The following is a 27,171-nucleotide window of genomic DNA, read 5'->3' on the forward strand; positions in this document are numbered from 1 at the left end:
CTTTTCAGGGGAATGAGTCAATTACTCTAAAACATTCTATAGAGGAAAATATGCCATGTTCAATTGTATGGACCTACTGAACTATATCTGGAATCTGTATGTCTTTTTTAATATATACGTAGATCAATGATTGGTGCTTAAGTTGGCACACTTCACTTGAAAGTGTGGAAATTCCTTGGAAAAAGAAATTCCTAGACATTTTAAAATGGAACATTATTTATTAGGAAACCACAAAAGAGTATAATATTTTGTTCTCCTTCAGAGCTTTCTGAATTAATTAAAAATTTCTTAATTATCACAAATTTTTAATCTCTAGAGAAATGTTTATAAAAATATAATGTATAGATTCTCATTCAACCGATAAACAACAGATTATTTCACAAAACAAAGTGATGCTCTGCGAGAGCTTGATCATTTTTTTGATAATTTCTTTTTTTTAATCAGTTGGTTCACATTATGCAACAAGAATTTTTAAAAATTCTATTTAAAGACTACAAATCCATTTTTGAATCCCAGGGCAACACATATTTGAAAAAATCTCTGTCTGCCTTATTATATTTTTTTGCACCTTTTTATTGAAAACCTGAAAGCTTTCCAAATGCATGTGATTTTTTTTTCAAATTTTGTAAACATTTGCTTCCAGGCTAAAACATCCTGCCAACTTTCAGCCAAGATTATTTTTATGGTTGAACTATTAACTTCTGAATATGGGGGCTTATAATAGAAAAACTCCCAGACCCAGAACTCTCATCATATAAATGACACCACTATACGATATTTTGGACTATTACATCTTGACATGAGGAGGTGTTGCATTATTTAAATCCTCCATTCACACAATAAGAGACTAATTTCCTAGGGCATTAATTTTGGCTCTGTTTCCCTCCAACTGACTCAAAGGGAAAGTATGGTAAGAACCTAAACTTTAACATGTGGGTGGAACGGGGGGTGGAGGTTGGAAATTAGACTCAGGCTTTATCTGGGAAGAGATATTATTTATTTTCATGCATTCTGGAAGCAAAAGTGTGGGAATATCCACAGACTGATTTGACCAGAGCCACATTGCTGGATACGTTAGATAGCCTTGCTGGTTATTGAACTGCACATTTATTCCTCCATTAACTTCTGTTATGTTTAAGCTCTCTTTCTGATAATAAGACTGTTGTGTACTGCTCGATGTAGATAAAATCCACGAAATGTCACTAATAAGTACAGTGAGTTGATTCCTAACCATGTGTACACACAGAATTTGTGAACATTCAGGGTAAGCTTGCCATTCACCGCCAGATCAAACTTAAAAGGATTTTCTCCAGTGGGAACACCTTTCTCTGAAACAAAGAAGCAGGTCTTGGGTAACTATAGTTGACTTGGTAACTGGCTCCGTCACCGTCTTCTCTTCATGAAGGGACCTCACAGGAGTGCCCTTTTATGCACATTTGTTTTCTTAATTGCAAAATGCAGCTTTTTTCTCTCTCTCCACCTTGTCATCTCTGATTTCTTCTGGTTGTCTTTTCCCAGTGTCTCTTTTACACTCTTGCTGGCTGCTTCCTGTTTACTCTTTTTTGATTTTTGTCTTCCCCTCTAGCCCTGAATGTGGCTTTCTTACAAACACAGAGGCCCCAGCACGATTACCCCAAAGAGCCAATTCCAACTTGGACCCAGCACAACATTATGGCTGTCAGGAAGGTGGCTGTCGCTGGGATTGCACCAAAACAAAACAAAACGAAACAAAACCCCAAAACATGAAACTGGACTTAATTTTAACTCAGAAAGAAAACCTAAGGAGAATTTGCTGCAAACTTGCACAGAGCTTCTTTGAGGATCGGTTCTTAAGTAATTGCCTAACTGTGGATGCCTAACTTTAGGCATGAAAAGCAAGCACTTTAAAAAAAAAAAAAAAAAAAGCAACACATAGGTCAGTGCCCTCCTCAGAAACATTTTTGTCCAGTCCACAAATATTCTCTGGGGAAAAAGAAAAAGTGCTTATCTTGAGTTCTTGAATTTTTTTTGGGGGGGGGGGAGCATGTAATTTTTATCAGTTTGTTTTGTTTTTGTTACTTTTTTTTCACTCACTGCTTATAAAACTAGCAAGCAGAAGTCTCTCTGGAACAAGATAGAATCATAAAAGTTTTCAAGAATCTCGTCACAAACTAAACAGTACAAATTGCACATTCCTCATGGAAGTATCAGCCTTTCATGCGTGCCTGGATCCAACCATAATAGATTATCCCAAAGTGGGAAAGAATGAACAGCACAGAATTAGCAGAACTGGGAGCAAAGCTTGTCTAGTGAAGGCAATTTGATCTGTACCTTAGGGGTCTGGATTCTCAGGCACTGGGAAAAGACTTTGTAAAGTTTTATTTTTGCAAGTGAGCACTTGCTAGGATCTCAAGAGACAGACTGGTGCACTGAATCGAGAATCAGGGAAGTTATATTCATAAGTATGATGCTTGGTATGTCTTAGCATAATAGCTATGCTATAATACAGCATGTATGTATAATATGTATATAATATAATAAATAATATAATAAATACATACATGTGCATACCTTACCCAATATGCAAATCTGACATATATATAACGTAAATGTCCATGGATTTAGTTTATATATTTAAAGATCCATGTATTTATGTATATTTGGTGTTCTGAATTTTTGGGAGTCAGATAAGTGTATCCCTAGGTTAGTATATAACTATACCTTCGTATAATATTAACAATTATGTCTAAATATTCCCCCATTGGAGAAATAGATTTCATTTACAATGCCATGGGCCTGTTGTGACATTCTCTCAAACTCATGTAGTAGCAGAGGAATTACCAAAAAGAAATAGTTAAGGTATAATAATAATTTTAGCCATTCTTTTTCCAAGTCGCTATAATCTACCCAAAGATAACTAATTGTTCAAAGTAAACATTCCACTCCGACCACAAAAGGAATCCATTACACAAACATATAATTCACAGTCATTTTTAGTGGGTTGTAAACAGTTTGGAATGAGCATAAAATGGGACAAAAATCAAAGTGAGCATTTTGAAATGAAAAAGTGTTTGCTACAAAAGGTCAGTCCCTTTGCTTGGCAAACTATGTAGAAAAGCCTGGGAAAATGCTGATCACACAAGCAATGAGGGAATTTTAAAGCCAACAGCCTCCTTGTTTCTTTAAACAGACATCGGAACCTATAACTGGATCCTGTCAAACAAACGACAGCAAAAAAAATATAACAGCTGCTAAGAAGTCAAGTTGAGAGATAAAGTTTTCGAGGCTAAGGACCTTCTCAGAAGTAGACTAAAGGTCTTTCTTAAATCTTTAAAGCAAGGTTATGGATCCCAGGATGGCTTTTGGGCACCAAGTCAAAAATGTAACTTTGTGTATCATTCTTGTCATAGTATTTTGAGTTCCAGAAACAAGAAAGAGGACAAACTTGTTGATTAGCATCTGCCAAGAGTAGCTTATAGCTGGAATCATCAAATTTGCAAGACACGATACCATTTATTTTTAATTGTAGTTAAAAAAATCCCACATAATATAAAGTTTACCATCTTAGCCATTTTTAAATGTATAGTTCGGTAGTGTTAAGTACATTCACATAATTTGTGACCGATTTCCAGGTGTCATTTTAATGCTGGTAAATAGTCTGTGGGCATACTGACTAGGACTGAGGCTCATGGAAAAAGAATGTGTTGTTAAACCATATTCCAAAGGATGAATGCCTGTCCAAACGAAATTAACCTTTTTAAAGAGTCCTATTCCCTTATAGACAAACATATATTAGGTACATTAAAAATATATTTAGAATAGAAATATACTTATTCATTTAGTTAACTCCATTACGTATGAAAGAAATCTTTGGTAAAGTTTGGTATTGTTGTGTGGAAAAGGACTGTCTTTCAGATATCTCACATGAAATGACTCCTTATATTGCATTGGTATGCTATGTGAGGAAAATAACCTGGGAAATAAGGTAAAATTAAACTTCTGCTCTCAGCAGAAGGCTGAAGCCAGACAAATATATGTTTATTATTCAGGGTTGATCATGCCATTTAAAATATATTTAATTGTATATTTAGTATTAAGTAATATTTCATAATATATTTAGTGTATTGGATATATTTAAGGTACACATGATGATTTGCTGTGATTATTACAGTCAAGCTAATTACCTATCATCTCTTCCCATATCTACTAATTTGTGTGTGTGTGTGTGTGTGTGTGTGTGTGTGATGAGAGCACCTGCAATCCACTGTCTTAGAATAACTATAGTCATCATGCCTGTACATTAGATATCTAGATTCATTCATCCTATATAACTGCAATTTTGTGCCCTTTCTCCTTCCCCCCCCCTCGCTATTATGTGATTGTTTAAGCAAACAAACTCCCTTTACCTTAAAAAAAAAAAAAAAGAATATTATAAGGTTTATTTTCTCTTCTAGTACCTGTTCTTTTCTTTCATAACACTCATCATCGTTTGGTACTCAGTGAATTGTCCTTTTGCTTCATGTTTATTTCCTCTAGATACTCAATTGGTAGTGTGGAAACTGACACATGGGTACGCACTAGAGACCTACTTGCTGGATACAACAAACTCTTCGTATGTGTTACATATTCACCCAGGATTTACTGAGTGCTTCCAGTATGCTAGGTACTGTGTGGGGGCTCTTCCCCAGAGACACATCTTCCCAGAGTAGTCAGCCAGTTACACGCTTTACGTGAAGGGAACTACAGGTGAAGTTCTTAATATCAACCGCACCAAGGGTAGACTATATACATGAAGTCACATCTCTTAAGCCCTTGTCTTCTGAGCAATACACCTCACCTTACTTTTAAGTAAGCAATTTCTATACACTTTGGTGTCATCCTAAGCTACACAAAGTCTTCTACAAAGTAGTGAAAGGTGGACTTCTCTGCTTAGGTCTGCATACTCCCAGTATGTCACAATGCTTCCTTCTGCATGCTTGCTGCGTCGGACCTCAAAGAAAAGTACTGGATGACCTCAGGATTTGGGTCATTTTATCATATGTATTGAGCATTAGCTGAACCATGACTCGATATTTGCATGGAAACTGCTTTGGAGGAAAAAACGTAAACCGAGTTTTCCTTTGGCTGCTTACGTTACTCACGCTCTACAACTGTAAAGGCAACATGAGCGTGAACGAACCCCTTGGAAGAGCTTTAAAGACTAACACGCTCCTTTATAGTTTCCCTCCAAGCTCTGTGTATGTTCTCTAGGCTGAGCAGACAAGGTCAGAAACCACAGAAATAACTTTAATCTGGTTATAATAGTCGGTGAGGGGGAGAATGCTCTGGTGGTTTAAGGGAATAAAGGAAACCAAATCAAGATAAGGAAACACGCTAAACAAGTGATTTGCTAAATTGGTTTACATTCGGCTCACTAATAGATTTTCTTCTAGGCATGTCTGTGAGATGTAAAATTTAAAATGTGACTAATATCACTTTACTAGGGTTGATTAAAGAATGCAACTATGCCAAGCACTAGGTAGATTTTCCCTGGTAGACTACAGGAGCATGAACAATTTGGTCTATCAATTGCAAGCAAGTAAGACAAATAACTGAATGAATGAATGAGTCAATCAACCAATCAATCAATGAATCTATGAATCAATGGTGAGATCTGCCTTCCTGATACTGTTTCATTTAAAATCAAGCATGTGAGAAGCGTTAAAAAAATACGATTACAATTTACAGATGATTCTTTTGTAAAGGTGGGGGAAATGATCTTAAGAGAAAAAGAGAGAAAGGAAACAAATCTTTCTATAACACCCGGTGTCCTGCTATAGTGAGTTTTGAGGCCATTTCCCTAAGACTGTTGAGAGTAAACACACACTTTTCATTAAATATGCCTTTCCCATAACTGGTCCATAAGCATTTCCCATGACTCTGCAATTAAGTATCTTGGCTGGAGGAGGATCTGGCCATTTGAAGGAGGGCTCTAGATATGCTGAGTCCCAGCCGTGCTGAGAGACTTGGCACCTTTATATGCTACCTCCTAATACCAACCCCGGCACAAAATGTCATCGGAAGCCTGCATAAACATTGGACTTAGATTCACATAAATTATTTCTGTCCTAAGGTGCTTTCTGCCAGAATTTAGTAAAAACAACACTTTGGGTAAATAGAATTGGCGTATAAATGTAAGAATATTAATCCAGCAAAATGATCATAGAAAAATATAATCAAAAGTACACATTTGTAAATCTTGCCATGATGGGAGAGGTTTATCTCGTGCCTCTGAGTTTTCATTGAATATTTCCATAGAGTTCCTTTAAGCTGACACTGCCAAAGTGCTTTGAATTATCAGTTGCTTTGTGGAATTGTAAAGTCTTTGAGTTTCATTAAAATGCTTAGGAGTTATTTTAATAATCATATGTGCGATTAGCGCCTGTTTAGTGCTGGATCTACAAATTCATTTTAAGAGTAAACATTGGGACAATGAAATATAATGCCAGATATGATTGCTGCTGTCAGCAAAAACATTGTCTTATTTTATTAAAAATTGCCAACAAAATGCCGTGAACAGAAGATACAGTTTCTATTTATAGGTATTTCCTACTCTACAGTATTACGGTATCTGCATACCACTAGGCTGTATCTAGCAGCGTTTTCATTTTGCCTCTGGTATGTACATAAATAGAGAGGTACAGAGTCCTTTTATTATATGTGCACATGTCTTATTATGTGCAGCTCCCCCAAAGTCCTATTTGGATATTTGCTCTAATATAATAGTGCTCACACCGTCGGTGCTGAGTATTAGTAAGTGGGTGAAGATTTCCTGGAAATGATGATAATTTAGCTATTGGCAATAATAACATTATAACATTCTCAGTGATCCATTTTGGCTTTAAGTACTTATTAAATAATATTTATTCCTAAATTACGAATTTATAAAATTAAATGAGATTGCAACATGCAATAAAAACACACTTCTTTCTAAACAAATGACTCCATTCCTCACAGATAGCTCTCCTTGCATTCATTCTGCTTTTACTGTTTTCTGCCCTCTGTGAGCTCTCGACTCCTCTCTGATGTGTTGATATGCTTTCCCCCAAAGCCACCTCTCTTTATCTACTTTCCTTACCCACTCGTCCCCTTCTTGTTATTCTCTCATTTCCTACTGATATGGGAATAACAGGATCCCAAGGCTGTCCTTACAGTATAATTAAAGTATGAATTTCCAGGAGTTGGAAATTGCAGGCCATTTTTATTATGCTTCTATAATAAAGCCAGGTAACATTGAGAGAATTAAAATGGCTTTTTCCTAGTAGATAACTTGGTAAAGACTTTTTTCCCCTTGGTTCTATTGTTTTAAGAGACTGGGAGCTGAAAATGGGAATAGATTCACCAATTCTTTTTCTGAAAACACCTCTATCTTTTACATGATATATATCCCCCTAGATCCTGGGAATATGTTGTAAACTTGTAACAGATGGTGATGAAGCTTCACATTTTTATACAATACATTTTTCGAGATTCTGCATCTACTGTATGTATCTTCCAGGGAAAATGACCTTGAATGAATGAAGTCATAGTCTGAACGAAAAACACCCCACAGATAGACCAGCAAAGAAATGATGAGTCAGTTGGGTTTTGTCTTGTTCCCTGTGGTAAGATGAAATAATTTCTCATGAAAAACAGAATGCTGAAAAATAGGATTCAAAGGTTGTTTAACACTGGAGGTGCATCTGTTAATTGTTCCAGGAGAACCAGGTAGCCATATTCTATACTGAACAGAAACACATGGAAGACAGGATATCACTGTTTGCAAGTAGGAATGCTATTTGCTTCACTTGGGTAATGTTGGGGGCTTACCAAAAATTGTTCTGGCATAACATCTACCAGCATGAATGTTAGGAGGGTTCTAACACTGTGAGTGCTGCTATTTTATGAATGTTTTATCACTGGCTTGAAAACAAGAAGTTTGCAATTGAATCAACAGCATGTCAGACAGACAAAATATTAAAAAAAAAAAAAAAAAAGAACATTAGTGGGAATTACTGATGTCCCTATTGTAAAAACAAACTGAAGTTAATAAGAAACTTGATCCTCTTAACTGATTAACAAAAGTCAAGTTTTAATTGCATGGCTTCCCAGACAAATCAAGTGGCACTGTTAACTTGAGCATTGGTTGTTTAGAGGGTGCGCTAATGGGGGGAAGTTGCTGCATATTCAGTTACCCACCTCTTTTTTCGACAGCTTCAATGCATTGCTTTACAAACCGTGGAACTGTGGAATTTTCACGTTCACACACTGTGTGCAGATGAGAGCCAAAAATTTGATCTGCAAAAGAAACAAAGATGAGCTTCATTAAAATCCAAGATTGCGTTGTTCTTTAATTTGATTCTGTTTCCATATCCACTGGGTGCTGAAATCTGTGTCTTGCATAGGAATCGGTTTTTTTTTTTTTTTTTTGGTTTGTTTGTTTGAATTCCAAAGGGTCTACTGCAGAGATACAAAGGCCATAACTCCCTCCTTTATGGAACAGGACTCTGGACCCAGAGAAAGAAAACGAACACTCTGCCATCGATTAGGCCGGGATGACAGAGTAAGTTATAGTCTCTCTGGGCATAACTTTGTTGTTTATAAAATAATGACAACGAATTAAGAAAACTTCTACAAAGTCATTAATCTTAATGAATTGGTGTCTTGAGTGTTTTAGAAGAAACTTGTTAATAATCACCAAAATTATAATTTTATAAGTATATTTAGAAGATTTGTTCAGTGGGTCAATGATCTTTGAAGAGGCAAGTTCCAGGAGATTTACTTTGAAGTGGATTTCTTAACATCTCTCCTACCTCGAATGCCCTTCCTCTTCCCTCATCTAAGTATCCCCTTTCCTTTATAGCTCAGCTCTGACCACACTTTATCCACAAACTCTTTTCTTCCTCTCTCGGTTTTGTGTCTCCTTTAACATCGGTTCTTTGGAATACCAGTTCCTCAGGATGTTGATAGGCAATTTGGGGAAAAAAGGCCTATGATCAAAATGGTTTAGCAATGTTGGGTTAAACAAAGTTAAACAGGTTTCTTTCATGTGTATTTTTACGGTCTGTGACAGGCCCGTCTGCGCTTGGGAATCTTCACAAAGGCCTGGAGGACGCACGATTTCCCAAACTTATTTGAGTAAGATCCTTTTATTTCAAAGGGCATCTCTCCAGACTAATGCTTCTGAGAACACACTCTGAAATCCTAGCCTAGTCTTCTCATTTGAAACACGATTTATACTACCTTGTATTGTGTACTTACATTTATGATATATGGAATGTATTTTCTCAAAGCAGATTTGGAGTGTCTACGTGCTCTATGTGTTTGCAGAGTCACCAGTGCTTAGCATAGACTCTGGCTCACAGGATTCACTCACAGATATTTTTTATTGCAGTAAATTACACATAACATAAAATTCTCCATTTTAATCATTTTTACATGAACATTTCAGTGTCATTAAGGACATGTACATTCTTGTGTAATCATCACCACCATTTCCAGATTTTTTAAAAACAGCGTAGATGTTTATTACTGATAGTGAATCAAATACTTGGTAAGTTCAAGGGCTTCCTGTCTTGCTCAAAGTGAACTCCTGTTTCCTATTGCAACTTCCAAGGTAATACATGACCTGCCCTTCCACCCATTAATTGATTTCATTAGCTCCCTCTCTCTCCTCTCTCCCCCTTATCACTTGCCTGCAGCCACTCTGTCCACATTACTGAGTCTTGTCTATGCCAAGCACACTTCTGCCTCAGGGACTTTGCACTTATTATGACCTCTGCATGAAACTTGCACTAGGTCTCTTTTGTAGCCTTTCGTAACTACTTCTTTTCTAAAAATGGCCCCACTGCAATAGGAACTCTCCATGATACTTCCCTGTTTTACTTTCCTTAAAGCACTTATCTCTGCCTAGTATATTGGATTGATGTGCTTACTGATTAGTTTTCCCCTGCTTAGAATGCAAAACCCAGGAGAATAAAGACCGCACCTATTTCCTTTCTTACTGGGTCCCTAGTAAGTAGACAATGTTTGACATATACTAGAAGTTCAATATCATTTATTAAATGATTGACTTCAAGACACTGTCTTAAACATCAGTGGAGGTCTTCAATATTAAAAAATATGTGTAGTAGAAGTGGGGAGAAAAATAAAATGCAGCATAACAGAATGGTAAGTGAAATATTACAAACAGGTAGTCAAAATGGAATGTGGTGAGACTTGAAGGAAGTCATGTTTTTCATCCATTTCTTAGAAAAGGTGATGGCTTTGAATTAAGGACAACCTGGCAGGGAGGAAAGTAATTAAAGCTAAAGCATGAATATATTTCAATATGAAAATGTACATTTTCATCTAAGAGACAGAAAGATGATAAGCCCAAACATATCAACAGAGTGTAGAGAAGTTGGAAATAATCATGGGTATTTGGTTTGAATACTTGGTCAAGTAACAAAGATTAGTTCAAAAAAAGTGAGCCACCACTATAGGAAAATAAAATGACATAAACTATGATTTAAGAAAAATATCCCACAACTTCAGATGGAATAATTTAAATTGGCTAGAAATTATAGTCTGGAAGGATTGCTATAAAGTATAAAAACATCTAATGGAAATTGTTATTCAAATCAATTTCACAAATATTTATTGAACATGTGGCAGGACATCAGACCAGCCTTTGGTGCCCACGGAAGACTTCCCAGAGAAGAAACAAATCCTCAAGGAAAAGTAAGACCAGTGAAGAGATAAAAGAGGTGACAAAAGGCCATTTAGGGAAGATGGAAGGAAGGTATACAAACACATCAGTGATGGGGAGAATGGTGGGAAGAATGAGATGTGCTGAGGGAAACATTCACTCTTTCTTACTTACAGAAATCTTGATGTATTAAGCTTTAAAAGAAGATGAAGATGGTGTTATAAGAGTTTTAAATATTTAGTTAGGTAGGTTAAATTATTTGAAAGTGTGCAGACACCAGTGATATCTTATACATACACGATTCCCCTCCTGACTTCTTGTTTTTAGAGTCCATTCAGAGCCTGAAAATATTCTCTATTGACTTCTGCCTTCCTTGCTGCCCTGGGTAATTAGATAGCTCTAACCAGTCAAATGTAAGGAGAAATGGCTTGGGAAGCTACAAGAGATTTCTCTCTCTCTCTCTCACTCTCTCTTTCTTACCAGATGAAAGAAGAGGGGTGTATGAAGGAACTCTTTCTTTTTTTTTTTCCTGCTTTGAACATCACTGTGCAATCATGTGATGCTTGGAGTTACTGCAGCAATCTTATCACCATGAGACAACAAGGTTGCAGACAAAAGCAAACAGGATTTAAAAAGGTCACAAAAAACCCAAGACCTCAATGACACTGTTGAAATTCTAAACTTAAAACAATTATTTTCCAGATTCCTTACTATGTGAGATAATATGTCCTTTTAAACTAGGTATTCTATCCCCTACAGCCAAAATGTTCATAACCAATTGTGATGGATTGTGGAGAAGATTAAACACAGGGAGATTAGTTAAGAAGCTAATGTGATCACCTTGGAAGGTGTTATGGAGACCAGAATCAGGAGAGAGCTGTGGTAAATGTAATCATTTTTCAAGATTCTTCTCTTCTCTGAAGTAGATTTGTACATTCACCCCTTTTGCCATGTGACTGTGTGGTAAAACTCACTACAGTGGGTAACACTTATTTTTCCCATTTCACTGATGTTGGGCTTGGCTATAGACTTGTTTTGGACAATGTAGTGTGAGTAAAAATGACAATGTGTCAGTTCCAGATGGAGGCCTTAAAATGCATTACAGATTTCTACCCACCTGACTGCTTTCTGCTATTGCCAAGATAAGAACTTCCCTGGATAGATGCTGCCCTTTCAGTCTGGGATCCAGAATAAATACACATGGCATAGATTGAGGCCTTAAACTTAGAATAGAGCTGTCCACTAAAACCTGCCCCAGGCTACTTGATCCATAGACATATGAGAAATAAATGCTTTGTGTTGTGTGTCACTAAGATTTTGTATTTGTTTGTTATGCAGCAGTAGCTTACTGATAAAGACATTAACAGGAGTCCAGGTTGTTGGTGAAGTAAGCTATGCTATGAGAGTGAAAACAAAGAGAATTTAACAGGACATGGAAACTGAAATTGGTGAGCAAAAAAAAAAAAAAAAAAAAAAAAAAAAATTAAAAAAAATAGATGAAAACAATTCTAAATTTGCTAGGAATGTGGAATCTTGCATCAGTTTAGATTCACCCCAAGGAGGAGTCCTAAAGGAAATTTCTCTCCCTTTAAAATGAACTCATTGTGCTTTACCTAATATAATGGCAGTTTTTAACTCTGTATTCTTTCCAGATCCATTTAATTCTATAAAGTTCAACTCAGTGCATATTTCTTGAGCATCTGTCATGTGCTAGATATTGTAAAGAATATAAATATTGATTCACTTATTCAGTAACTATTTATTACATGCCCACTATAAGCCAGACACTGTTCTCCAGCCAGAAAATGCAGTGATGCATAAAGCATGATCTCCTATAGTCTGGGGAGGTGGTGGGTAACTCTCAAAAACATTTATGATATAATGTGATTAGTGCTATCTCAAGGCTGTGTAATAACAGCAGTTAAGCTTCATTGTACTCTTACACTAAGCCAGGCATGGTTCAAAGTATTTTATGTATTCTAACTTATTAAATCTTTACACCAAGCCTCAACTCTCTGGTGGTAGATACTATTAACCTGATTTTATGGGTGAGGGAATGGATGCCAAAATATTGAATCCTATGTAAAGTTACAAAGTATCAGGCTTTAGGGAAAGAAAAAAGACAAGAAGCTGACCTGTGACAATGGAAAGAAGGGGTGATTTTGTAGGATTTGTTAACTGGATGCAGAAGATGAATCAACCCACCAGAGAAGACTTCCTAGTTTCTTGCTTGAGTAAAAGAGACTAACATGCAGAAGGAACCCTCAAAGTTTGCAGAAGAATAAAAAGACTGGTTATCAGGAATGTGGATAAGCATTTCAGATGCAGGAGAAGGATGGTGGGAGATAAAGGTGAAAAGTTCTCATTGAATTTTGACAATTCAGAGGCCATTGGTGACCATGAGGAAAAAAGTGAAAAGATCAAATGGACTCCTGCATTAAGAAGTTTAGTGCTGGGAATTCATTAATTATAACGGAATGTGGGATTTGGGTCCCATCTTGAGCTGGGAAGATAGGAGTGAACGTCAACTGCCGGGTGTTCCGCCATAATGCCCTGGAGGGAAAGAGGTGTGCTACTGGCTACTCTTTGGTTCTAAAGTGGGAGGTGGGGGAGGTGCATCACTGCCACTTACTGGGTTGTCCAGCCAAGCACAGGCAATATCTCATTGAGAAACTCCCCTCATGATTGCCAAGTGTCCTGGTGAGAAAGGAGCCTTGATATGATCAACATCATTAGACAGAAGGGAGATGTTTGCTTTGACTAGTTACCAGAAAAACCAAAAATTGTCTTCTTAATTCTAGCCTCTCTTTAAACTGGCTATACTCACCCAAGAAACTATGGCTCTGGAATTAAGAATTTAATCTCTGTGGTGAAGCTGATTAAATGCAAGGCTGTAACTCAAGCCAAGGCAACGAAATTCTCCCTCACAATGATTAGAAGTGGGATACTACAGACTGAGGTAGTAAGCACTGTAAATAGTAAATAGTAAGACTTAAATAGCAAGACTGCCTAGATTTAGACACTGGATACTAGGGGCAACCATATGGGGAGATGGCTGTGTGCAATGGGTGACTCAGTCCAGGAACTAATTTGCAGAGAGAGGTGAATGAAGCAGACACACCCTAGGTCCTCACTTTCTGATGCCTAACTCCAGAGATCATCTATCTCTTCCATGAGGTATCATGACATACCCTGGGTTGTGACAACAGTTCCCATTTTATTTGAATATTTTTGAGTGAACTTCTGTTTATTGCAATCAAATAAACTTGACCAGAGCATGAACATAAGCATTGGCCGGAGGGTTTCTATTGCCCATAATAGAAAGTGCCAGCCTTGGTTAAACAGTGAGACCCACTGTCACAGATGACACTGGTTGGGAAAAGTATGGTGGATATCTATTGCTTTTACTAGCCCTGCAACTATCCTCCTATTCTCTGGTATTATCCTTAAGGGATGATGCCTTTCTCGTGTTGGCTGCCATTTAGTTTGAGTGGTGTTGACTCCACCACCTCTAGCTCCAGGGATAAACATGAATTTCCTCATATTCAGACATGAACACATGGCCCAAGTTGATCTGGTGGAGAAATCCTAAGGCTTTTTCTAGTGCTACTGGGAAAGAGGAGCCTTATTTCTAGAGGAATTGACTGACTATTGGGATATGAGTCTGAGCTTCTAGAAGTTATGTTGCCACCTTCTGGGAAAACATACTGGAGAATTAAGCCAACAGAGTAGAAAACAAGCTGAGTGATGGAGGAAGTAAAGATTTGATAGCATTTGTGCCCCTAGATCCAATCATGCCTGAAGCTATCCTTGTCCTGTGGAATTTTCAATTAAGCAGTCCAATAAATTCCATTCTTACTTTTGCAGTTTGGACAAGTTTCTATCAATTACAATGAAAGGAATCTTGACTACAACACTAGCCTTCAACATAAAATGATGGATCATGTAACTTAGAGGAGATGATGATGCACAAGAAATGACTTTGCAAAGTAAAAAGTGTTATCTAATGAAAATAAATCATAGAGATTTAGCTAAAATGTCAATGTCAAATTTCAGGGCTGTGGTGGAATTGTCACCCATCTGTAAATTTGATACAATCCAGGGTTTGATACCAAGGAGGACCATTAAACTGCAGGAATGTGTTTGAACCACAGAACTTTCTATCTTAAAATAGTATAAGGAAAGGGGGAGGGAGAGAGAAAGTATTCTGTTTTCTTGGCAAGCATTAATGAACTAGCTTTGCCCCCTTAACTTCCAGGCCTGTTGTCCTGGCACAACACGAAGGATTATTTCTGCTTTCCCCTTCCTTATGCTATTCCAAAGAAACGGAGCAGCCCAGAACCCCGAGCTCCAGACTCCCTACCTATATTCCCATCTGTGGGCTCACTGGTAATCCTTTATTCCTCTCTTAACAACTTTTTGTATTTAGAAAACACCTCTTGCTTGAGGTGCCAATATTTTTGGAATGCTCCACAAATGCCTATGGCCTTGGCTAGTGTGATCATTATGTCTTCCTTCTCTTGCTTCAGCGTTTATACCAGGGGTGGCAGGCAACACATTGGTTGGAGAAAATCCATTTTCAGCAATTTTTCTTTGAAAGCATCTTTTGGTGAGAAAAACAAATAGACCTTCCACATGACTGCACTTATAAATCATGTTGTTTACATAATGAATTAGAGTTTAACTAGGAAATGGTTTTTAATCTTTAAGCTCTCAAACTTTTGACCGATTTAGTTAGTTCATCAGCATAACCAGGTTAAGTCTCCCAGATTACAAATTAGCTTCATTCTCCCTCATCTCTGCTATATATTTTTTGACAAATTATGGAAAGAACACACAGTAATGGGATCTTTGTCAGTTAGATTCCAAATGAATCAAAACTATGAGGAAAACTACTCAATAGAGGCAGTTAAATGTTCAAATAATGTGACGGTGTTATCATCATTTACCCAGGAAGACAGTCTCCACATGCTTTTCAAAATGATTATTCTGCTTTCAGGACACAGGGCTGCTGTTGCAGCTAGTCCAGTAAATTTTAAAAAGGAAAACAAAGCACCTAGAACTGCACATACATGAAGAACATAGAGGGGAAGAGGAAACAATAATAACAAACCGAGGGGCTTAGACCCACCCATCCTTTTGGTCACGAGGTGTATTTTTTAAGGGATTGGGCTGCAAAAAAACCAAACCAAAACAAAACAGAAAACACTGAGGGTTTGTTTATTTATTTATTATCTTTTATTTATTTTTCTTTAGAGAGTGCACGTGTGTGCCTGTGCACACATGCGAAGTGGGGTAGAAGGGGCAGCGAAAGACGGGGAGAGAATTTCAGGGAGGCTCCACACCCAGCATAGAGCTTGATGGGGTTCAATCTCACAACCCTGAGATCATGACCTGAGCCGAAATCAAGAGTCCAATGCTCAACTGACTGAGCCACCTAGGCACCCGCCACCGGGGGCTCTCTTACACAAAGAATTTATTCAAATATTAAGGAATGACAGTGAGTGGGGACTCCAAGAATTTACTAGGAACTCAAAGTAATTTATTAATTACTCGAGGCTGGAGAACCAGTCTTGGAGATGTTTCAAACCAAAGGTCCCAAGGAAATCCATGAAATATGCTGCTGGGTCCAGAGTCTTATAACTCTGATGGCTGGGTCAGGATGCTCTTTACATTACCACTCCACCACCAGCATTGTTCTGATGACTTATACTCTTCAATTGCTCAAGATGGGATGCCCAGTTAGTTGAAATTATGTTAAAAATGGGGTTGGGATAAGAAAAAACATAGCCCTGGTGGCTTCAATAGTAGGTAGCCTGCACTTGAAATATTTCTCCCTCCACAATGCTACACACATAAGCACATCCTCTCCCAATAAGTTGCTATAGGGGAGGGGCAGTGGATACTGAAGGGCAAATGTAATATTTCCAACATGGGTAATTTCAGCAATTTAACCAAAATTTAGCTTTAATTTTAAACTATAAGTAACATTTGGTTTTCTTTTTGACAGTAGGTTTCTAGACCAGAACTTTCAGATTACTTATCAAAGAATCCTGTTTCTACTTTTATCTTTTATATTTTCTCCACTTCCATCCTTATTACTTTTTCTTCTTCCTTAAAATACTCACCATATAAGTCCTCATCATATAAATTTACTGCAGCTTTACTGATAATTTTTGGAGAAATGGGTGATTTAAGTAAGTACTATAATTTACAGATGGCTTATCTCTTGAACTAAGATTCAGAAAAACATGCTTAATACTAAAACACTACTGAATTTAATCTGTATTAAGTGCTTCATAAGGTACTGTGTTATTTTACAATGCCTTCGGGCTTTGATTAAAAGTATCAGTTACTGCTTTTTGATACACAGACACCAAAAAACTGGGCTGATTCTCTGCTGAATCTCTAATATACACTGCAAGTGAAGTAAATTTCTCTTACTGCCTTGTTTACTTGTTTTTTTTTTCTCGTAAGAGTCAAATACAGGGGAAAAAAGCATAATTATTTTAACTTTTAAGTAGTTTGGAATCTAAATAAATAGAAATTCTAAATATATACACTTTTGTGTATAGTTTCCCCCACACATGTTTATTCATACTTGCGTAGCTCATTAACCTAATAGATTTTAAAGTCCCTGGTGGATAATGATAATGTTCTGGAAGGACTGGCCTGGAGGAGATTTTACCCAGACTATGGAGAAGATATCCCCAAACAAGGGAAGGCTGTAGTCTGCAGCCTCCAATCAAATTTGGACAGTTGGATGCAGGAATAGTGTCTTGACACAAGCAGCCCAAAGGTGAAATTCTGAGACAGACCCATTGTCACCCAGACAGAATGAAGGAGTTCTTCCCCACCTTCTCCTATTTCCTTTTCTTTCTTCTTTTTTCAGGCTTCAAGCTGTCCCCACCTTTCAAGATTTTACCCTCAACCCCAAACAGTACTTCACAGAAGTACTGTTTAGCTCCTTTTTCTTTTTTTTTAAAGTAGGCTCCACACCCAGCATGGAGCCCAACTTTGGGCTCAAACTCACAATCCTGGGATCTGGGCTCAAACTCACAATCCTGGGATCAAGACCTGAGCTGAAATTAAGAGTGGGGCGCTCAACTCACTGAGCCACCCATGCATCTTTGCCCTCTTCTTTAAAGCTTCTAAACTTTCATGGAAATAGATCTCAACTCAATTTTGGTCCAGTTAACCCAATGGACATTTTGGGGAGTCCACTAGTCAGAAATAAATTCTTATCTTAAACAAGGAGTTTATTACCTCAAATGAAACAGGGAGTATGAGATTTTTTAATATTTGTCTACTCTGGGCAGTAACTTTATCCTATGCTTCTCCATCCTTTTGTTTACCCAACGCAACACAACACAAAAATATACACATAAACATGCATACTGCCCTCCACATGCATGTGCACAGAATCACAAACAACAATATAGAGAGTGGTCTGACCAAGTGAATATTTCATGAATTTTTGTATTCATTCATCTTTTGTATCCCTCGCTGAGTATTTATCAATGCCTGCCAGGGATGGGATAACGAATAGAACACTCTCTGCCCTCGTACAGCACTTTCTGGCTTCATACAGCTTAGATATAAATGGGAAAACAAACTCATAAACCCATTAGCATATAATATACGTATGATAATGTTCGATATTGATAGGTGCTATGAGAAAAGAAAGTAAGACCAGGAGATGGAGAGCCAGAGGGAGGTATTATTAGGGAAAACATTTCTGAGGCTATGCCATTGAGTGAAGATCAAAAGAAGTGAAAGTGTGAATTATGCCTATACAAGGGGAGCGTGTTCAATCAGAGGAGCAGCCAATGCGTAAGACTGGGGAGTAAGCATAGTGTAGTCGGGGAGCAGTAAGGAAGCCTGTGTGGCTGGAGGGAGATGACAAACAATAGATGAAACTGAAAAGGTAGCCTGGGGACCAAAGCAGGTAGAACCTTGTAGGTCACAGGAAGGTCATCAGATATTATTTTAAGTATGATTTTATTCTAAGTAATTGGCAATTATTGACCATGGGAGTGAAATAATGTGACTGATGTTTTTAAATGGTCCTTCTAATTGCTGTGAGGAGACTATATTTAAGAGGGTCCAGAAAAGACACAGAGAGGCCAGTTAAGGGGTTAGTGACATAGGCAAGATAATGGTGCTTAGATAAAGCTGGTAACAATGGGAGTGACTAAATGTGGTTGAATCTGGAATATATTTTAAGATGGTTTTGCTGACGAGAGCAGGAGAAAGAATAGAACAGAGGCGACTCCAGCTGGCAGTTGGCAGTAGTATTTCCTGAGGTGAACATGCCAGAGCCGGGGAATCAAGGATTGGGCTGCTCTAGATAAATGTGAGATGTCAACCAAACATCCCAGGATATGACAAATAGACATCTGAACATGCAAGTTTGGAGTCTTGAGAGTCTGGAGCATGAGGCTGAAGTTTTAAGTTTGGAAAGCCTATAGATAGAACTCGAAGCACTGGACTGCAATATTTCAGCCCTGGAGTATTTGAATAACGCCCAGTAGTTTGAGGAGAAGAATGAAAAAGGAGGAGAAGTCGAAGAACATAACATAGGGTAACCCAACGCTGTGAGGCTGGTGAGAGGGAACAGGCCCATCAGAGGAGTGTCCATTGACATAAGAGCTTCCAGAAGAAGGAAGATGAAATTGTTAATAAAGAGTAATTGTAAAACCACTGAAAGATTTTGTGTCCTTCTTCCTTTCCTTTCTACCTCTTCCCAGGCAACAACTTCTCAGGAAGTAAAATGGAGTAAAATGGTCTTTAGTCTATAAGATACAGCTCATGGTCCAGCTAGAAGATAGTACAATAATCAAATGATGAAATTATAATTCAGAATAAAGAGAAGAGAGGACTAACTCAGGATGAAGAAGACAGGGGTGGCTTTAGGGAGTTGGTAACTTTAAGCTGGAAGCATGAAAATGAATAAGTTTACTAGGTAGAGGAATCTGGAAAAGAACGTTCGAGGGGAAGGAAACAATACACAGTGAACAAGATAAATGTAATTTTTTCTTTTCCTTTTGTAGTTCCTTATTTTTTATGTATTTGAAAGAGAGAGCACACATGAGAGAGCACAAGCAGGGGGAGAGGCAGAGGGAGAGGGAGAGGGAGAAGCAGGATCCCCACTGAGCAGGGAGCCTGATGTGGGGCTGGATCCCAGGACTCTGGGAACATGACCTGAGCCAAAGGCAGATGCTTAACTGATTGAGCCATCCAGGAGCCACTCTTCCTCTTGTATTTCTACTGCTTGCTTTTCTTTCTTTCTTTCTTTCTTTCTTTCTTTCTTTCTTTCTTTCTTTCTTTCTTTCTCCTTCCTTCCTTCCTTCCTTCCTTCCTTCCTTCCTTCCTTTCTTTCCATTCTATCGCATTCTCTTCTGGTTGCCAAATGAATACATAAGTGAAAGAATGAGTAAGAGAAAACAATGCATACAAAAAATATGATTTCTATCTAAAGACTGTGCCATGATCAGTTAAATTGGAGGAAAATATATTTCATTTTAGTTTGCTTTAGCGCATTTTGGAATTATTAACATGGCTAACTTTTGTTTAGCAAAGACTGATTATTTACATTTTGAATTGGTGATATTTTTTGTTTTTGGTTTGCCTGTCTTCACTCTGTTGGAGTTACAGAGGGTACTAGCAAAAGAAGAAGGGGATAAAATTCAAAGACATCAAGTTTCGCATCCTTATCCCATATTGATATACACTTTATATTCTTAAAATAGAAAACCGTCCATAAAATTCAATTGCTCAATCACATAACTTACTATAATTATTCTGAAGTTAAAGCTTTTTATCAATTGGGTTGTCTACTTACTTGAATTAGTAGAAACTTTACTCACCTCTTCCTCAACTTACCATGGAGTTATGTCACAATAAACCCATTGCAAGTTGAAAATGTAAGACAAAAATGCATTTACTACACCCAACCTATTGAGCATTGTAGCTTAGCCCAGTCTATATTAAACATGCTCAAATGCTTACATTAGCTCACAGTTGGGCAAAATCATCTAACAAAAAGCCTATGTCATAATACAGTGGTGAGGAGCTCATGTAAATCAATTACATACTATACTAAAAGTGGAAAACCGAATGGCTGTATGGGTACAGTATGGTCGTAAGTGCATGGGTTCTTTACCCTCATGTTCCCGTGGCTGACTGGGAACTGCGAATCGCTGTCACTGCCCATTATCAAAAGAGTATCATACCATATATCACTAGCCCAGGAAAAAAGTCAAAGTTCAAAATTTGAAGCACAGGTTCCACGGAAGTCATATCACTTTTACACCATCATAAAGTTGGAAAATATTCAGTTGAACCATGTAAATCAGGGACCGTCTGTGCTGTGAAATCAGTACTTTTATTTGTTTGAGTGACAAGTCTAGGGAGAAAACTTGATCCATAAAATTTATTCAGATAATTGATTGAATTAATTTTAAATGATTTCATTTACCTTGTCAGCCCAACAAACATAGACTAAAGCTAGAAATACCACTCAGTGACTGATACAAGTTGAGAGATTCTTTTAGGGTAGAGAAGGTATGACCATTTTGACTCATTCTGATTAAAAGTAAAATCTAGGAAAAACACTATACTTTTCCTAATATCAGCATAGATTTGTTAGAATCCCAGGTGGTAAGACTTCAATTGATTTGCATGAATGCAGAGTTCAATAAGAAAAGATTCAAATTTAGTTGGAGTAAAACTGCTTAATGATTCCAAATATTACTTGTAATATATTAATATAACGGGTTTGAATACCTATAATGGAGTCTCTTTCATTTGGGTCTTAAGGGTATTATCACAGCCACTAATGCTGAGTGCTAGGTACACGCTCAAGTACCTGAGAGGAAAGCACTTTAGGTTAAAAGCACTTTCTCTCCTCAGCCTCGGGTTAAAAGCTATTTCAGGATTCTGTTAAAGGCATTCTTTGGTCCTCAGCTTCAGCTTAAAAGCAGCTTTGATGAAAAGTGCTTTGAGGCAGGTGAAGGATTTTATAATAAACCATATTAGGAGCCAGGGAATCGTGTGGTTCTGTGGAAGTGTTGGCCAGCTCCATGGAGGTGTGGTGCGAGCTCTGTGCGGGTCTGCCTGTTCCCCATGGGTGGCTCTGAACAATGTGGTCCTCTGGTTATTCTATGCAAAGAAATTGAAAAAACATTTCCAGGAATGTAATTGGAGAGAGGGGGTTATGAGACTAAATTAGTAGGCCATGATGCACATGTTTCCGAAACATTTTGTCTCTTTTGGGCTTCCAGTCAAATATAGTGTGTTTCTCTTTTTTAGCCCTTACTTTTTTTTTTTTTTTTCAGCCTTCCCTTTAGAAAGTAACTATGCAACAGCACTTCTAGAACACCTTATCCTGGCCCGAAGCTGCCCACGTAATTGAATAAATAGATATCTCATTGTGAGATACACTTTGTGTACTGCGCATTTTCTGGATTCATTGCATACTCTTTATATTACTTTTCTGGCTAACCAGACCTCACATTGTCAGGGAAGGAGTGCATGTAAGGGTGGAATGGAATAGCTCAGTTGCGTTTGCCTACTGAATTAGTGCAATGATGTTCACCTCCCAGACATGGAAACTGAAGTATTGGTATTAGTGGGTGAAAAGACAGTGACTTAGGAGGAATTTTGAGCTTGCAGGGGTCAAGGGTAATTCAAGAGAGATGGCAAAATTGCACATGTATCCCAGCTAAGTGCCAGGGAGTAGATCTGACTTCTTCTGAGGAGAAGGTCTCACATGGACTAGAAAGAAGCCATTTTCTCACTTTGTGAGATTTAGCCTAAGAGCTGTTGCTTCAGGTCCTAAAACACCAGGTGAAACGTGCCAGTAGCTGAGAAGAGCAGTCTCCCCATTTGCTCTGGAGACAGAGTGAATCTAAAAGTGTGGAAACCAGAGCTTCAGAGTACTGTTCGGCATGTGGAAGGGTTTGTAGATTTGGAAGCTCTTGGATAGCACCAAGGATGGGAGGAAGTCATGTCTCAGAAGATACTGGCTGCATGGTTGTGGTGAGATGCCTGCCTTGGGCAGTTTGTAGGTAATGAAGTATCAAATGCAATACTTTCCAGGTGCTCCCAGAAATAGCCAGGGAGACTTTAGAGAAGGGTAAAGTCTGAGTTGCTATGGCTATACAACTGGGAGTCACAACTTAGGATATTTGTGCCTTATTATCTGTTATTTTATTCATATCCACAGGCTGCTGTGGCATGGCCCACTGTGGTTAAATAGGAAATAAATAAAATTAGATAAAAAGCACTAAGAACGTCTTTTCATTAGCTTTCCAAAGTGGGACAAGTTTGCAGGGTATGGAAGTGCTTCTTTTTTTTATATAGAATATTTGTAAGCAGTGCTAAAGTGTTTAACTTGTAAGAAAGGAATCTCATCTTACACATCTGGGTCCAGTATGCAGCCCATTGTTTTCTGCATGGGAGGTCCCCAGTAAATGTTTGTCAAATGAGTAAAAATGAATAATGAGCACTAAATGAATAATAAAATTGCCTATAAAATCCAGTACAAACTTCTGAGCCTGGCACTGCTCAAAATACCTGCCACAGACACTTCTCATCCAACTCTTTACCTTGCAGACAAAGCATGGTTCCCATGCTTTCCTACGGTTGCACACCTTGAACGTCTCAACCAGCTCTGCACATGTCCAAAGGCTCAAAGTCAAGATTCAGTTTAAAGACCACAGAATAAAGGAAACATGAATCCTTCTTACACTTTTCCCACTTGTAATTTCCCCAAATCCATGACCTCAATGTCCCTAAAGCTTTTGACATTTGATATATTATGTTGTATTTGTCGTAATTTTATTTCCCTTACTCATTTTGTAGGCAACTCTGCTTTATGCATTTTTGTATCCTCTTAGAACATAGTGATTTAAAGAATATATATGAGTAACAATCAGGGCATAAAAAATGTAAGTATAGTTGTCCTTCATCCTTATTACTGGAGAGTGCACGTCAAGCTATAAGCACAATGTGAGGCAGACAGAATGCTCAAAATGTTGGCTTTACTAATGCAATGCCACAAAAATCTCACCCTAATTGATCTGTTTTGCAATTTTCAGAATACCTACTCTGCATTCAGGAGAAATGCTTGCAATATGCCATGCAATAGAGAGAGTAGAATTAGGAGTAGAGTATGAGAATTAAGAGTTATTATTTGCCATGCAAATTGCTCTTTGTGTAGTATCAACAATCATAAGAGGTATTATCTGGAAAGTGTTAGGACAGAAAACTTCATTACCTTGTCCAAACCCTCAAAGCAAGTAAGTAGCAGAGCCAAGACTAGACTTCAGATCTACTTCAAAATTCAGTGATCTTTATGGCTTAATGACTGCAATACATTGTTTTCCTGAGTAAAATAGAATGCATATAGCTCTTTCAAATAGCAAGGGAGAGCTTGTCACTACCACCTTATCACTTCACACCATATGTATCCAGATCCAACAAAGAAAATGGTCTATCATATATTTCATTATTGCAAGCATTCTTTATGTATTTAAACATATATAAAACTAGGTACAGTTTTCTGATCAGGTATCTCTTTTTCCCAAGAAAAAGCTGCATTTCTTGTTAGATATTCTAAGAGTCTAGGATTCTAGGCTGGTGATAATGGGGGCAACAGACTGGGAACCTTCTGTAGCAGAGGTTGCTTAGACCACTTCTAGTCTCCAGATGGTGTGCCAAATCGATTAGCACAGACTCCTTCTAGCAAATCTCAGATGAGTGTCTATGATCCAGCTCGGTATATGAAACTGAAACACCACACACATATCCATGCCAACCTCTCAGACTCTTGACTGAGAGAATTGCATCTGGGAGACAGAAGTTTCCTTTGGGCTTTTGGTAGTGTTCGTACTATAATAACTAATTGTAGAAACAGATGGCTTTGGGTTATCTCAGGAAAGTGCTTTCCACTAAAACTTTACTCAGAAATATTTAATATCATTTCCAAAATTCCTCAAATGCAATGAGTGTCCCATATCCCCAACTTTCTTTAGATGGGCTGTTTATTCCTCACCTTCTGGTACTGGACCAAGATCCAGTACCTGTTTCCCTGTTTTCCCCACTACCCATCTCCTGCCCAACAGTCCCTTCTGAGGCCATGACTCCCTGGCCAGGGCTTCTGCTTCCCATTCTGTCTTAGAGAATGAGACAGCCATGTCTACCACTAACACAGTGCCTGGTATGGGGCACTGCACCGTCACACTTGGAATACTTCTCTTCCTATACTGCGCAGCCACCATGGGAATGCTTTCTCCATATTACCATGACATCTTGAGTTGGACATAACTTCACACACAGATGTGACTATCTCTTCTTATGTGTGATCAGCATTGTATTTCTAACCATTATTACTTTTCTTCAAGATTATTCATTCATACTATAAATATGTGATCTTTCTGGTTAAAGGGCATGCACACAAGTGTGTTCATGAATAAAGGGAACTTATGCTAGAGAATTTGAGATATCTGACATCATTGGGAATTCTGTTTTTGATGAAGAGAGGGCCTAACTTTGTTGTTTTTTTCGCCCTAAAATGTTTGACTTCTTCAACTGGTAATTATGTAAACATATTTATAGCCCAAATAGGCTCTTATTTCCTCTTTTGACATATTAATTGTTTCTAAAAACATTAAGTGAGATCCTGTCAAATTCTTTACATAATATTGAACGTTCTCCTATGCTAATTAATTTTTTTTTAATGGAAAAATTGTCACATGCTCAAGGTCCCAGTGCATTTGAAATGTGGAATGACAAAAGATGTAAACACAGTATTCTACTGTTCAGGAAATGAATGTATGAGATGGAGCAAATAATGATGGAGTCTGGGGAGGTGATGGCTTTTCTGAAATTTAGATTATCTGGAAACTCAAAATATTAAGATATCCTTAAGATATTCTTTTCAGCCCATCCGCTTTCTTATTTCTCAGCCTCTGGTTGCATGATAGATTCCTTCATTGTGAGGTTAACCGAGGCCAGTCCTCTTCCCCCTCCATCCTTTCTTTTCCTGCTATAAGTTTGAGTTCCAAGTTCAAAGGGACAAGTTAGGAGTGATATATTCAAGTTAATGACCTTCACATGTGTTTAACTTGGATGACATCTTCTCTAAAATCTCCCTCCTGTCTAATATGGGTAGATAAGAAAATCATTAAAAAATTGGAGCTCAACAACTGTTGAAAGAGAATGAAATTTCTCTCTTTTGCTCTTACATTTCTGAGGGAATTGGATCTTATGAAAATGTCAATCCTTGCAGCAGCCTCTTAGCTGGCTATCCATGCAAGTTATCCATCACAGTACAAAGCATAACTCAATGGCCATATGCATCTCAGAAAGACATCAAACTGGGTAATTTTAAGATTTAGTCCAGGTACACAGGTTATATTCTGGGGTGAAATTTGAGCAATAAATATATAACACACTTTACTATAAATATTGGCCAAATATATATGACTTATTTAGTTTTACAATCAGACAATATTTTGATTGTCTTACATGTCTGAACATACACATTGCTGGTATTATTGTCAAATAAATCTCCAATTCCACAAATTGTCATTAGCACTAGGTGTTAGTTACATGTCTGCCATATGCTAGCTGGGCAGAATGTTCAATTTTTTTTAAAATAAATATATGAAATAGGTACCCAATATGTGGCTTTATTTTTCTTCAACAAACCCTAACTTAACCTTATTGATTTGGATTGATGTTTTCTATCGAATATAAAAATCACTTCTAATATTTATAATGGAATATCAAAGGTAAAATGCTAGACATCATTGAAAATGGGATGGAGTTAGGTCCTAGTATTAAGTAGGAAGGACACTGAACTCTTGGAAAAAATACAAGTTGGAGAAGGCAGGTATAAACAGATATTTCTTTCTTATAAACTTCTTTAAGTTTCTCTGAATTCTTTTCTTTGTTGGGCTTTTTCCCTAAGCTGCTATTAAATTGTGAAAGTGCGTTTTCATAAAACCTCTTTATATAAGTGTTGCTGATTTGAGGAGGGGAGAAAAGTTTCCTCATTTCTCTTTTGTGTTCTTTTTTTCCGGTGTGAGAAGAAAGTGTTCAGATCATCTTTTTAAATAATGAAAACAATAATAACTGTTCCTGGGAGAATAAGAAAGCAAAGCAGAGGCTTTGTTTGACTTATCTGTGATAAGGCACTTTGGAGCTCCGGTTTGTGTGAGTTGAAGAAAGAGATGTACACAACACTCCAACCCTTCTATTATGACAGTTTATGCTTCCCATACAGCTTATTTAACTCTGATGCCTGGGAAATAGACACAATTACCACCTTATGGAATGCTACTTAACTTTAAATGTTCCCTCCAGAATAGAAACCCACGTCATCAAAATTTGTCTGTTTCTCAGGAATTATTTCTTCGGAAGGCTTCTGCATACGCCTGTGCAATTTTAAAATTTAACCCAAGGTTGCTTAGAAA

The 27,171-nt window shown here is 37.6% G+C and overlaps 1 protein-coding gene across 1 annotated transcript in view; it reads right to left on the reverse strand.

Annotated features, from left to right (window-relative positions):
- LOC111143410 (Rho GTPase activating protein 15) overlaps positions 1-27,171 on the reverse strand; it is a 607,442-nt gene that overhangs the window by 220,793 nt on the left and 359,478 nt on the right. Inside the window, exon 10 of the mRNA XM_022497494.1 lies at positions 8,197-8,295. Within this exon, the coding sequence (XP_022353202.1) occupies positions 8,197-8,295 (99 nt within the window). The remainder of the gene's footprint in view (positions 1-8,196; positions 8,296-27,171) is intronic.

The sequence above is a fragment of the Enhydra lutris genome, unplaced genomic scaffold, assembly GCF_002288905.1.
Source record: "Enhydra lutris kenyoni isolate GAN:26980312 unplaced genomic scaffold, ASM228890v2 scaffoldscaffold1, whole genome shotgun sequence".
NCBI classification, from domain to species: Eukaryota; Metazoa; Chordata; class Mammalia; order Carnivora; family Mustelidae; genus Enhydra; species Enhydra lutris.